At 58.3% G+C, this 15307-nt stretch overlaps 1 protein-coding gene across 1 annotated transcript in view; it reads right to left on the reverse strand.

The window, feature by feature from the left end:
• Positions 1–5673: 5673 nt before the first annotated feature.
• Positions 5674–15307, reverse strand: part of LOC133339584 (probable basic-leucine zipper transcription factor Q) — a 107127-nt gene continuing 97493 nt past the window's right edge. Inside the window, exon 4 of the mRNA XM_061547695.1 lies at positions 5674–14752. Coding sequence (XP_061403679.1) covers positions 12930–14752 — 1823 coding nt within the window. The 3' untranslated portion in view covers positions 5674–12929. The remainder of the gene's footprint in view (positions 14753–15307) is intronic.

A 15307-nucleotide genomic window follows, 5' to 3' on the forward strand; every position in this document is an offset into this window, starting at 1 on the left:
TGGCCTGGTCTCATTTAGCTGATGAAAGTTGCAAGTGAGAATTTAATCATCGCTTGCGGCTGGAGTTGACATCGTCCCCCACTCCTCGTGATGTCGAGGGTAAATGGGCGAGGTTTAGGACTGTGACTCATGCAGCTGCAATGGCTGCTTTGGATACGCGGTCCAGACCTCCCCAGAGACCCTGGCTGACAGAGGAAGTGTTCAGGCTGGTTGAGAAAAAGCGATAGGCCCACTCTAATCGTCTATAGCATCCCACATCAGAGAATGAGGAGGTTTACCGCAGCCTTCGCTCGGAGGTTCGGAGAGATGTGAGGCGTGGTCGCGGGTTGCTGAGGAGATGGAGTCTGCCTCGATGGCCCGCGATCACAAATCTTTATTGAACTCCATCAAAAAAGTAACCTGCAGCACCACACCAATTACCATCATTAGGGGAAAGAACGGTGATCCAATCTCCGACCCCCAGGAACAGGTTTGCAGATTTGCTGAGCATTTTTGTGAGGTCCTTGGGGATGGGAAATCCCTCAGCCAGAAAAACATCGTGGGACAAAGTGGTGATAACCCTGCTGAGGCTGCGGTGCCTCAAATATTGGAGGAGGAAGTCACCCCCTGTGAGTAGCTGGCTGAGGAAGTACTGAAGGCGATCCAGAGTCTGAGACCAGGAAAGGCACCGGGCAGAGATGATCTCACAAGCGAAATGCTGAGGGAGGGTGGCGTTTGTGCGCAAATTGCCCTACATGACATCATAACAACAGTCTGGACCACTGGACGGGTTCCGCAGGATTGGAAGGATGCCCTGGTGGGAGCGGTGGTGCAGTGGTTAGCGCTACGCTGCGCTATGAACCCGGCGACCCGAGTTCGATTCCCGCTCACGGCCAACACTAGCGACGATTATCTGAACCGGTCCCGGGCCTCCCCTAGGTCGACTCAGCCTAAACTCAGTACCTGGTGCGGTGTGTAAACATCGCCACTGGGGAGACAAAGGCGGTCGGGCGTGGTGCTGGTCACCCACCCCCTCGTGTACCGTGCCGGCCTCCATAGGTGCTCGCTAACAGCACTTGCCCCTACAGTCTGTTAAGGCTATATGGGGGATCTTTATCTTTGTCTTTGTGTTGGAGGAGTCTCTCTCTCTCTCTCTGCTGCGAGGGTCACTATCGGTGATATGACGACACGTGAAGTTTAATGACCCATGCAGCCCTCCACACAATCACTCTCCACACTCTTTCCCCCCCCCCCTCTCCACCCTCTCCCCCCCTCTCCCCCCTCTCTCCACCATCTCCCCCCTCTCTTCCTCCCTCTCTACACCCTCCCCCCCCTCTCTACACCCTCTCCCCCACTCTCTCCCCCCCTCTCCACCCTCTCCCCCCTCTCCCCCCTCTCCACCCTCTCCCCCCTCTCCCCCCCCCTCTCCCCCCTCTCCCCCCCCTCTCCACCCTCTCCCCCCCTCTCTCCACCCTCTCCCCCCTCTCCCCCCTCTCTCCACCCTCTCCCCCCTCTCTCCCCCCTCTCCCCCCCCTCTCCACCCCCTCTCCCCCCCTCCCCCCTCTCCTCCACCCTCTCCCCCTCTCTACAAACCCTCTCCCCCACTCTCTCCACCCTCTCCCCCCCTCTCTCCACCCTCTCCCCCCCTCTCCCCCCTCTCCCTCCCCCCCCCTCCCCCCCCTCTCCACCCTCTCCCCCGTCTCCCCCCTCTCCCCCCTCCCCCCTCTCTCCACCCTCTCCCCCAACTTTCTCCACCCTCTCTCCACCCTCTCTCCACCCTCTCTCCACCCTCTCTCCCCCCTCTCTCCACCCTCTCCCCCTCTCTCCACCCTCTCTCCACCCTCTCTCCACCCTCTCTCCACCCTCTCTCCACCCTCTCTCCACCCTCTCTCCACCCTCTCCCCCCTCTCTCCCCCCCTCCCCCCCCTCTCCTCCACCCTCTCCCCCCTCTCTACACCCTCTCCCCCCTCTCTACACCCTCTCCCCCCCTCTCTCCACCCTCTCCCCCCCTCTCCCCCCTCTCCTCCCCCCTCTCTCCCTCTCTCCACCCTCTCTCCACCCTCTCTCCACCCTCTCTACACCCTCTCTCCACCCTCTCCCCCCTCTCCACCCTCTCTCCCCCTCTCCACCCTCCCCCCCCCCTCTCCACCCCCCCCTCTCCACCCTCCCCCCCCTCTCTTCCTCCCTCTCTACACCCTCTCCCCCACTCTCTCCCCCCCTCTCTCCACCATCTCCCCCCCCTCTCCACCCTCTCTACACCCTCTTTCCCTCCCACCCCTCTCTTCCTCCCCCTCCTCTCTTCCCCCCTCTCTCCACCCTCTCCCCCCCCTCTCCACCCTCTCCCCCCCTCTCCCTCCCTCTCTCCACCCTCCCCCCTCTCCCACCCTCTCCCCCCCTCTCTCCCCCCCTCTCTCCCCCCCCACTCTCCACCCTCTCCACCCTCTCTCCACCCTCTCCCTCCCATATATTCACACAGAGACCCAGACTCACAAAAAGACACATTGACTCACAAACACGTTCCTTCGGAGTGGGCAGGTAGGAACTTGGTTGGACAGTGCATTCGTGCACGACAGACAGACAAATAATCCCTGGTGGGCAGTGTGGAACCTGTTGTTCCTACCTGTATGTATACAAGATAACTTGACTTTAGGTAGCCAGGCAGACAGCCCCCTTCACTATCGCCCCCTCCTCCCTTAGGCCCCTCCCCCCTTAGGCCCCTCCCCTGACCACCCCCCCCCCATATCCTCAGGCCCCTCCCCTGACCCCCCTTCTGTTAGGCCCTTCCCCTGAGGGGCCCCCATATCCTCAGGCCCCTCCCCTGACCCCCCCTCCCTCAGGCCCCTCAGCTGACCCCCCCCTCAGGCCCCTCTCCTGACTCTCCCTCCCTCAGGCCCCTCCCCTGAACCCCCCCTCAGGCCCCTCCCCTGACTCCCCCCTCCCTTAGGCCCCTCCCCTGACCCCCCCTCAGGCCCCTCTCCTGACCCCCCCCTCAGGCCCCTCTCCTGACTCCCCCCTCCCTCAGGCCCCTCCCCTGACCCTCCTCCCTTAGGCACTTCCCCTCTCCGTACCCGGCAGTAGGTCTCCACCAATCAAAGAGCTGTTTGTATTATATATTTATTTATGCACGACAGACAGTCAGACAAACAGACAGCTAAATAATCCCTGGTGGGCAGTGTGGAACATTGTTCCTCCCTGTAAAAGACACAGACTCACACAGAGACCCATAGACTCACACAGAGACACATAGACTCACAAAGAGACACATTGACTCACACAGAGACCTATAGACTCACACAGAGACTCATAGATTCACACAGAGACCCATCGACTCACACAGAGACCCATAGACTCACACAGAGACACATACTCACAAAGAGACACATAGACTCACACAGAGACCCATAGACTAACACAGAGACCCATCGACTCACACAGAGACCCATAGACTCACACAAAGACCCATAGACTCACAAAGAGACCCATAGACTCACAGAAACCCATCGACTCACAGTGACCCATAGACTCACACAGACAGCCATAGACTCACACAGAGACACATAGACTCACACAGAGACCCATCGACTCACAAAGAGACCCATAGACTCACACAGAGACCCATAGATTCACACTGAGACCTGTCGACTTGTAGCGTCGGAAATACGTATGCACACACCGCCCAATGCTTGCTTACCTGCAGTTGCGGCCAAGGGTCTGTAGGGGGAGAGAGCCGAACCCGAGAGAGGCTGGGATCCCCTCCCCGACCCCAGGTGAGGGGCTGGGGGGGGGGGGGGGGCCTTTCCAGGGCCCCCTGGAAGGTTCCAGAAAGGGGGCGGTACCGGGGGCAGAGACTCCCCGGGACGAGTATAAAAGGCGGCTCTCAGCCGGCTCGAGGCAGTGCTACGAAGACTGAAGACTGAAGACCAGCGAGGCTAAGACTTTGGGACCCTGGGATCCTGGGACCCTGGGACCCCGGGACCCCAGGACCCCGGGAACCCGGGAACCCGGGACCCCGGGAACCCGGGACCCCGGGACCCCGGGAACCCAGGACCCCGGGAACCCGGGACCCTGGGAACCCAGGACCCTGGGACCCCGGGACCCTGGGACCCCGGGACCCTAGGACCCCGGGAACCCGGGACCCCGGGAACCGGGGACCCTGGGAACCGGGGACCCTGGGAACCCGGGACCCTGGGAACCCGGGACCCCAGGACCCCGGGAACCCGGGAACCCGGGACCCTGGGAACCCGGGACCCCGGGAACCCGGGACCCCGGGGACCCTGGGAACCCGGGACCCCAGGAACCCGGGACCCCAGGAACCTGGGACCCTGGGAACCTGGGAACCCAGGACCCCGGGACCCCGGGAACCTGGGACCCTGGGAACCTGGGACCCTGGGACCCCGGGACCCCAGGACCCCGAGAACCCGGGACCCCGGGAACCCGGGACCCCGGGAACCCGGGATCCCGGGGACCCTGGGAACCCGGGACCCCGGGACCCCAGGAACCCGGGACCCCAGGAACCCCGGGACCCTGGGAACCTGGGAACCCAGGACCCCGGGAACCCGGGACCCTGGGAACCTGGGACCCTGGGACCCCGGGACTCCAGGACCCCGGGAACCTGGGACCCCGGGACCCCAGGACCCCGGGAACCCGGGAACCCGGGACCCCGGGAACCTGGGACCCCGGGAACCCGGGACCCCGGGGACCCTGGGAACCCGGGACCCCAGGAACCCGGGACCCCAGGAACCCGGGACCCTGGGAACCTGGGAACCCAGGACCCCGGGACCCCGGGACCCCGGGAACCCGGGACCCTGGGAACCCGGGACCCGATGTCCTTGTGAGGGCGGGGGCCGAGCACGGACCAGTGGTCGGGACCCGCACCTTGGCTGGGTGGGGTCAGTCAGCCTCCCCGAGGTCACCCTTAGCCGGAGGGCTCCGAGTTACCCCGAGTGATAGGGTACGCTAGGCCCGGAGGCTGTGCCTCCCTAGAGAGCGGGGTAAGGGTGGTTGAGTTACTGTGTCGTCAATGAAAGTGTTGCCTCCAAGTGAACGTCTCAAGTCTCCTGGAACAGACTCACACGGACCCATAGACTCACACGGACCCATAGACACACACAGAGACCCTTAGACTCACGCAGATACCCTTAGACTCACATAGAGAACCATAGACTCACACAGAGAACCAGACTCACAAAAATATACATTGAATCACACAGAGACCCTTATACTCACACAGAGACCCATAGACTCACACAGAGACCCATAGACTCACACAGAGACCCAGACTCACACAGAGACTCATAGACTCACACAGAGACACATAGACTCACTTAGAGACCCATAGACTCACGCAGAGACCCATATACTCACACAGAGACCCATAAACTCACACAGAGACCCATAGGCTCACACAAAGACCCATAGACTCACACAAAAACCCATAGACTCACACAGAGACACATAGACTCACACAGAGCACACAGAGACACATAGACTCACACAGAGACCCATAGACTCACACAGAGACCCATAGACTCACACAGAAACCCAGACTCACAAAAAGACACATTGACTCACACAGAGACACATTGAGTCACTCACACAGATACCCATAGACTCACACTTTGCGAGTCTGTATAGCGATTCAATTCGCGGTATCATTTTCTCACGGACAATTCATTAAACCAATACAGCACAGGGGGAACGGCAAAAACCATCATTTATTGAACAACAATCATCATCATACAGGGACTCCTCTGCTTACGAACGAGTTAGGTTTTAGAGTTACGTGTTCGCAAGTCGATTTATTTTCTCCTGCAGATGTAGATGCCACTGGTTCTTCACGTTATGTAGATGTAGATGCCACTGGTTCTTCACGTTCTGCAGATGGAGATGCCACCACCGCTATCGGTTGCATGGGTCGATTGAACTCACCGCCTCTCGAACAGGCTGCAACTGGACCGCACGGTGACCGGGCCTTTGTTTATATCCCTGAAAGTTCGCGAGTAGCGGAGTACCCAGTACTGACTCAGTACTGACACGCCCGTCATTGTGTAATAAAGGTCGTTGAGGCGACTTCTGGAATCCGGTCTTTTATTCAACTTGTATTACAGTTTCCTTCACGCTGCTGGCAGGCAGCGTGAGAGGGACAGATAGAGAGAGAGACGCACCGCCACGTGGCAGCCTGGACCACGTGGCAGCCTGGACCACGTGGCAGCCTGGACCACGTGGCAGCCTGGACCACGTGGCAGCCTGGACCACGTGGCAGCCTGGACCACGTGGCAGCCTGGACCACGTGGCAGCCTGGACCACGTGGCAGCCTGGACCACGTGGCAACCCGGAGCCCCGCTCCCGCGTGGCCCCCTTCCTCCGTTCGTTCCCGTTCTGACCACGTGTCGTTCGTCTCCACCCCTATTTAATACCCGGGTCACGTGGTACGTTTCCACCAATCCTGGTTAGCCGCCCATGGAATATTCCAGACTCCCTGGTAGGCTCCCAGGACCACGCCCCTGACTCGTCTCCCCATTGGCTGTGGCCAAAGCCAGCAGAACCAATCATCTACTTGCAGCTGTCACCTATCCATTACGTCAGGGCCACGCCCCTAGGCTTCCCCCCCATTGGCTATAGACCAGGACCGGCAGAGCCAATCATCGTGACGAGTTGTGATACGTCAGTGAGCCGGATATATCCTCACATTACAATTGTATATCGCGTGACGATACAAAGTCGAAGGGCGCATTTACGTAGAAACACGAAACACATAAACCACGACGCTAAGGAAATGGACCTCCGAGTAAATTAAATATAAATACAACTTCGACAGTGCTGCAGGCTTCACAGCGGTGCCGTGCGTTCGCCACAGGGGACTGGGCCTCCCCTAGGTCGACTCAGCCTCAATTGAGTACCTCGATACGGTGTGAGTGACAAACGTCGTCAATTGGGGAAGACAAAGACGTCCGAGCGGGCTTGGTGCTGACCACCCACCCCTCGTGTGTCACTGTGCTGGTAGCCTTCAAAGGTGCTGCTACTCGCTAACAGCACTTGCCCCTACAGTCTGCTAGAGGCTACACGGGGGGACTTTGTCTTTGCAATCAGGCAGAGTGGGGGAGGATAACAAAAATATACTCAGCTAACCACTCAGCCACCCAGCCACTCAACTACCCACTCAGCCACTCAGCTACTCAGTCACTCATCTACCCACTCAACTACCCACTCAGCCACCCAGTAATTCAGCTACTCAGTCACTAAGCTACTCACTCAGCTACCCACTCACTCGGCTACCCACTCAGCTACCCACTCAGCTACCCACTCACTCAGCCATCCAGTCACTCAGCTACCCACTCAGCTACCCACTCACTCAGCCAACCAGCTACCCACTCACTCAGCCACCCACTCAGCTACCCACTCACTCAGCCACTCAGCTACCCACTCACTCAGCCACTCACTCAGCTACCCAGCCACTCAGCTACCCACTCAGCCACTCAGCTACCCACTCAGCTACCCACTCAGCTACCCACTCACTCAGCCAACCAGCCACTCAGCTACCCACTCAGCTACCCAGCCACCCAGCCAGTCAGCTACCCACTCAGCCACCCACTCAGCCACCCACCCAGCCACTCAGCTACCCACTCAGCTACTCAGTCACTCAGCTTCCCACTTAGCTACCCACTCACTCACCCACTCAGCTACCCAGCCACTCAGCCACTCAGTCACTCAGTCACTCAGCTACCCACTCAGCCACTCAGTCACTCAGCTACCCACTCAGCCACCCAGCCACTCAGCTACCCAGCCACCTCAACAGCAGGCTGTGTGATATGCAAATTACCAAGTGCTAAACTAGCGTGAGGCTATACGCGGTCCCTTTAAAATACAAAGCCATACAGAGTGCTACGTTTAAATATCGATACCCCAATGACTTAATAGGGCTTGCCGATCCTCTTATCCGGATACTATTATCGGCAAAATCCCCATATCCGCCACTCCATTAACCCACATCAAGTGGCAGCCGCTGTCGTGGCGGTGACGTCACCACGGCGCTCGTGCCAGGCTAGGTGCACCTTGAGGCCGCCACGTGAAGTGTGGTAAGGCAGACAACCCCAGGTGCCATTGGTTGACTGCCGTGCCAGGCTAGGTGCAGCAGGTCAAGGGACTTGACCCCAGGTGCTATTGGTTGTCTGCCGTGCCAGGCTAGGTGCATGAGGAGGTCACGGGAAGGTCCCAGGTGCTATGGGTTGACTGACTGCGATGATTGGCAGATGCACCACCCGTGCCCCCTACTGTGCCAACTTGCTGCGTTTTAGCCACCCGGCGCTCCGCTCGTTGTTGTGAGCGTCGCTCCTCCGCCCTCCGTTGTTGTTGTTGCTGGATGGCGACTGTCTCTAACTGGCCAGCAGCCTAAACGTGCACCTAGCCTGGCACTGCCCAGTAGCGTCCTTCACGACTCTCCTCCTCCACACAGACCGATCTTGACACCGCTGGTACCGGTCATCGGCAAGTCCACTCAGCTCCACGTCTTCCCGTAACCCCATCAGCTCCATCTCTTCTCGAGCCCGTTTCGCCCCCTCTATCCGGCCAAACAGAAGCTGCTTGACCATATGGTGCTTGGGCATGCGGGCTACGTGAGCCAGCCACCCACACACCCACAACCACACAACCACACACACAACAACAACAACAATCGCCACTCACCACTAAATGGTGGTGGTGTCACCGCTGTGCTTATGTGCACTTGAAGGCCACGTGAAGTGTTGAACGCCCGCTAACGGAAGTTCACGGGAAAGACCCAGCAGGTGCCATGGGTTAACTGACTGAGCTGACTGTCCGATGCACCACCTGTGCCCCCTACTGTGCCAACTTGCTGTGTTTTAGCCGCCCGACGCTCCGCTCGTTGTTGTGAGCGTCGCTCCTCCGCCCTCAGTTGTTACTGGAGGGGGACTGCCTCCAACTGCCCAGTAGCGTCCTTCACGAGCCTCCTCCACTGAGGCCGATCTTGACACCGCTGGTACCAGTCATCGGCAAGTCTACTCAGCTCCACATCCTCCTGTACCACATCACTCCATCTCTTCTCTAGCCCGTGCCGCGCCAGTTTAGCCCCCTCGATCCGGCCGAACAAAAGCTGTTTAGGCATGCGGTGGCTGGGCATGCGGGCTACATGACCCAGCCAACGCAGCCTTGCCTGCCGGAGGAGCTCACCGATGGGACTTTGTCCAGATCTTTCGAGGATTTGTGAGCTCCACACAAAATTAAACCCAGGATGGATCATAGGCAGGCCAGCCTAAATGTTTCTAACCGGCGACGATATTCCACTAGGGGGGTCCACGTTTCGCAAGCGTAGAGAAGGGAGGGAATGACTGTGACCGAGAAGACCTGAAGCTTCATGTGGAGTGACGGACCAGGTTAGTTCTACACAGCGTTACACTCGACTGATTCGGAGTGAGACCTCCGCTATCAAACCAGAGCTGGTCTTAAGCACACTGCCCAAGTAGGGAAAACTCTCCACTCTCTCCACAACTGCCCCACCACCAAAGGGGAGTTGAGGGGGTGGAGTGTTTAATGGCACAAAATACCCAGGCAGGTGCTTCTTTCTGATGGGGCTGATGGTAAGGCCCCACCTCTTAGTGGCACGCTCCAGTTTCAGCAGCAGCGCCTCCAACTCCTCCTCTGAGTGAGCCGCAATTTCCAGGTCGTCGGCATACATAACGTGGGTGACCAATAGGGAGCCATCCCTTGACCGCACCCGGGCGTCGATCAACCTCCCATTATATCTGTACCAGATGGAAATTCCTCCGGTGCAGCCATGGAAGGCGTCACGAACTACGTGGTCAAAAAATATGTGAAATAATGTGGGAGCCAGAGGACATCCCTGTCGCACTCCAAGGTGTACAGGGAATGGCTCCGACTCCCGGCCACGTGGCTTCACCCGGGCCCGCTCACTATCACGAAGGTCCTTAATGAGCGTGAGCAGAGGGTCAGGGACTCCAAAAGCACAAAAAACAACCCAGAGCCCAGGCCTACTGATGATATCATAGGCCTTTATCAGGTCAATCAAGCAGATATGTAGGTCCTGATGGAATTCTCTACACCTCTGCTGTAGCAGACGGACAGAAAATATGGCATCTGTGCAGGACCACCCTTTCCTGAAACCGCATTGGGGCTCCGCAAGCCTCTCCTCAGCGTGCCTTGCAAGGCGATGTTGAATAATCCTTGCCAGGACCTTTCCCGGCACACTGAGGAGTGAGATGCCCTTGTAGTTGTTACAGTCTGTGCGGTCCCCCTTCCTAAAGAGGGGGACCACCAGGGCATCCATCCAATCCTGCGGAACCCGTCCAGTGGTTCAAACTGTTGTTATGATGTCATATAGGGCACAGCCTCAGCAGGGTCATCCCCACTTTGCCCCACGATGTTTTGCAGGCTGAGAAATTTCCTCTCCCCCAAGACCTCAAAGAAACGCTCATCAAATCTGCAAACCTGTTCCTGGGGGGTCAGAGATTGGATCACCGTTCTTTCCCCTGAGGATGATAATAGGTGTGGCACTGTAAGTTCCTTTTTTGATGGAGTTAAAGAGCGATTTGTGATCGCGGGCTGCTGAGGCAGACTCCATCTCCTCAGCAACCCGCAACCACCACTCATCCTTGCAGCGCCACACGGCTTTCCGAACATCCAAGCGAAGGCTGCGGTAAGCCTCCTCATTGATAATTGGTTTTTACCCTTTTATCTGGCAACAAAACTGACACCTTTTTTTGACAAGTAGTCATGTTTGCATTGACCACAATACCTGCGGTCGGAATGCAAACAAAAAACACAACTCTGATCATGTATGCACTGTCCTTGAAGTTGATTGGTCCACACCCGAGACAGCTTTTCTTAGAGCCTAGTCTCACATGGTGTTGGACCAGATGGCTTTTTCTCAATCAGCCGGAACACCTCCTCTGTCAGCCAGGGTGTATGGGGAGGTTTGGACCGTGTACCCAAAGCAGGCATTGAAGCTGCATGAGCCACAGTCCTAAACCTCGCCCATTTCCCCTCGGCATCAGGAGGAGTGGGGGGTGATGCCAACCCCAGCCGCAAGCGATGATGCAATTCTCGCTTGCAACTTTCATCAGCTGGCTGAGACCAGGCCACTATGGGTTTGAATGGGGTCCTAGATGGACACCCACCACCAGAGTGGAAGAATGGTAGGTGCATCTTACAGATGACAAGTCGATGGTCAGTAGGCAGATCAGCTCCACGGTAGGTCCTGGTGTCATGGACATGGGCTCGCATCCGCTGGTCCATCACTATGTAGTCCAGCAGATGTTCTTGCTTGGACCCGGCATGCATCCATGATGTTGTGTGGATGCGCCGATGCCGGAACAGCGTGTTCGAAATTACAAGCCCATGGGCTGCACAACAATCTAGCAGCCTCCTGCCGTTGTTATTGAGCTGATCTGGCCCATGCCTTCTAATCACTCCAGACCAGGTGCCAGCATCATGACCAACTCAGGCATTGGAGTCACCCAACAGGATGACTCAAGGGACCACTTTAGCTAGCACCTGAGACAGGAGGTCATAGAAGGCATCTGACTCATTGACCTTGCATGCATTCCTCCACGGATGTTCATCTTCGGTGGGTGCATAAGTAACCACCACCACTCCTCGCCTCCGGTTGATAGGAAGGCGAGCCCACATTAGCCTGGGGCTTACAACTTCCCACACCTCACCTCACCGCCACGCTCCCACATTCATTCTTTTGTTCAAAAGAAGAGCCACTCCTTGCTGTTTGGTAGTTCCCTGCCCCGAGTGGAGAAATGTCCACCCCTAGTGATGACAGGAGCCAGAACCGATCCACCAGGCCTCCTGTATTGCACAGAGGTTCAGGCCGTTATGGGTCCATCTCCCGGCAGAGGAGAGGCAGTCTCTCCTCCGCAACGAGAGTTCGGACATTCCACGTGGCCAATCTCAGTGTTCCTGGGTGAACGCTGAGAGGGGTGGGTGGAGGGGGGGTGGGTTCAGTCTCCTGGCTCTGCCAGATGGAGTTCGGCCAGAAGGCGTCACGAACGCCTGTCCCCCCCGGGGTCTCTAGCGCCGATTTCATTTCAGTGTTTCTAGCGTGGTGCTTGCTAGAGAAACAGTGCCAGGCGGAAGTGTTACCAGCCCCTCGCACGCACCGATCCATCTACATCAGGGGTGGGGATATTTACAACGTCATTCGCGGGCCATATACAATTATCAACTTAAAAATTAGCCCGTTCTATTGGGTCAAACATTTCATTAACTCACCCCTAATGTCATGGCTCGAACAGATTAATTCATTTGCGGGCCTTTAGGCCCGCGGGCCGGACGTTCCCCACCCCTGATTTACATGGACACCCCCCACCCACAACAACAACAACAACTGCCATTCGCCACTAAGTGGTGGTGACATCACCACGACGCTTGTGGCAGGCCAAGTGCACCTTGAGGCCACGTGAAGTGTCGAACGCCCGCTGGCAGGAGGTCACGGGGCAGACCCAGCAGGTGCCACGGGTCAACTGACCGAGATGACTGAGATGACTGGCTGATGCACCACCTGTGCCCCCTACTGTACCAACTTGCTGTGCTTTAGCCACCCGGCGCTCCGCTCGTTGTTGTGGGCGTCGCTCCTCCGCCCTCCGTTGTTGTTGGAGGGCGACTTCCTCCAACTGCCCAGTAGCGTCCTTCACGAGCCTCCTCCACAGAGGCCGATCTTGACACCGCTGGTACCAGTCATCGGCAAGTCCACTCAGCTCCACGTCCTCCTGTACCACGTCACTCCATCTCTTCTCTAGCCCGTGCCGCGCCCGTTTAGCCCCCTCGATCCGGCCAAACAAAAGCTGCTTAGGCATGCGGTGGCTGGACATGCGGGCTACATGACCCAGCCAACGCAGCCTTGCCTGCCGGAGGAGCTCACCCACAACACACACAGCCACACACCTCTACGCATCAGCCACTAGAGGCCGCTACACCGCGTGGTGCTGCTGCTGCTGCTGGAGGAGGCGCGTGATTTCGGCCATGAGGCCTCCAGCGTCCGTGGGCCTCGCTACGTCCTCGCCCAGCCTCGACAGGGCCTCCTCGAAGCCCACCTCCTCCTCCTCAACCTCCTCCACAACCACCTCCTCCACCTCTTCAGCCGCCGCCACCACCTCGTCAACCTCCACCTCCTCGCCCACCCTCTGACGGCCTCCGTGACGCTTCTTCTGAGCGGGCCGCGTGGAGGAGCTCCGGCCGACGTTCGGATCCTTCGTGAAGGATCCGCGGCCTTCCGGATCCTTCGTGGAGGAGCCCCCGCCGACATTCGGATCCTTCGTGAAGGAACTGCGTCCGTGCAAATCATTCGTGGAGGAGCCCCGGCCGACGTGCGGATCCTTCGTGAAGGAACCACCGCCGCGTGGATCCTTCGTGAAAGATCCGCGGCCTTCCGGATCCTTCGTGGAGGAGCCCGGAGGGACGCTGACGGCCTCCGACCGGCCGCGGAGACCCACCGGACCTCTGGCGGCGCCGTAGTGGACGGGACCCGATGGGGTAGCGGCGGTGGCGGTAGCGGTGGCGGCGTGGAGATTGGCCGAGATCTTGATGGGGCTCGGTGAACTGGTGGTGGTGCCGGTGCCGGTGCCGGTGGTGGTGAGTCCGGTGAGTCCGGTGAGTCCGGGGAGAGCGTGAGGACTTGCGGAGGTTTTGGGTCGAGCCGTTGATGGCTCCCTGATGGGAGTCGATGAACTCCGAAGGGCGATGGAGGCAGCGTCATCGTCGTCGTCGTCGTCGGCTGAACCCACAAACTCGTCGTCATCGTCGTCGTCGAGACTCGGAACTCCTTCAACGAGATGCTGATGATGGTGCTGCTGATGATGATGATGAGACAGCTGCTGCTGATGCTGCTCATACTGCTGCTGCTCATGCTGATGATGATGATGATGAGGCTGATGGGATATCTGCTGCTGATGCTGGTCATGCTGCTGCTGCTGCTGATGATGATGAGGATGATGAGGCTGATGAGACCTCTGCTGATGATGCTGTCCATGCTGCTGCTGCTGCTGATGATGATGAGGATGATGATGCTGCTGGTCATGCTGCTGCTGCTGCTGATGATGATGATGATCAGACATCTGCTGCTGCTGACGATGCTGTTGCTGCTGCTCGTGCTGCTGCTGATGACGCTGCTGATGATGCTGCTGATGCTGCTGATGATGATGATGCTGCTGATGCTGCTGATGATGATCATGTAGACTCTCCTGGAGATGACCACTCGTCATCTCCATGTATTGAAGCCGAGCCGCCGATGACGACGACTCTCCGTGCGAGACGGGAGATAATGACGATGATTGCGCTGATGATGCTGCTGATGATGGCGCTGATGATGGCGGTGTTGTTGGGATCAGCTGAGACCCCATCTGAGCCTTGCCAAATGTCGAAAACGGCAGCTGATGCTGCTGATGATGCTGCTGCTGATGATGATGTGGATCATGATGATGATGATGATGCAGATCATCGTGATGATGATGATGTTGATACTGCTGCTGTTGATGCTGCTGTTGTAGCTGCTGCTGCTGATGATGAAGTTGCTGATGATACTGCTGATGCTGATGGCCGTACTGCAGCAGATTTTCATAAATCTGCTGCTGATGCTGCTGATGATGTTGCTGCTGATGATACTGGTGCTGCTGATGATGTTGCTGCTGCTGCTGATGATGATGTTGTGGAGGATGATGTGTGTCGGGTGACGTCTTCGGGAAGATGACGTCACCTCGACACCAGCGAGCTGACGATGCTGCTGCTGCTGCTGATCCTGAAACGGAGGCAGGATTTAGTGATTTGATCATCTGGTGGGGGGTCTGGTGGGAGGTCTGGTGGGAGGTCTGGTGGGAGGTCTGGTGGGAGGTCTGGTGGGAGGTCTGGTGGGAGGTCTGGTGGGAGGTCTGGTGGGAGGTCTGGTGGGAGGTCTGGTGGGAGGTCTGGTGGGAGGTCTGGTGGGAGGTCTGGTTGGAGGTCTGGTGGGAGGTCTCGTGGGAGGTCTGGTGGGAGGTCTGGTTGGAGGTCTGGTGGGAGGTCTCGTGGGAGGTCTGGTGGGAGGTCTGGTGGGGGGTCTGGTGGGCGGTCTGGTGGGAGGTCTGGTGGGAGGTCTGGTGGGAGGTCTGGTGGGAGGTCTGGTGGGAGGTCTGGTGGGAGGTGTGGTGGGGGGTCTGGTGGGGGGTCTGGTGGGAGGTCTGGTGGGAGGTGTGGTGGGAGGTCTGGTGGGAGGTCTGGTGGGAGGTCTGGTGGGAGGTCTGGTGGGGGGTCTGGTGGGAGGTCTGGTGGGAGGTGTGGTGGGAGGTGTGGTGGGAGGTCTGGTGGGAGGTGTGGT

This window comes from Lethenteron reissneri, unplaced genomic scaffold (genome assembly GCF_015708825.2).
Source record: "Lethenteron reissneri isolate LAM-NWPU_2019-01 unplaced genomic scaffold, ASM1570882v1 scaffold_1928, whole genome shotgun sequence".
Taxonomy (NCBI): Eukaryota; Metazoa; Chordata; class Hyperoartia; order Petromyzontiformes; family Petromyzontidae; genus Lethenteron; species Lethenteron reissneri.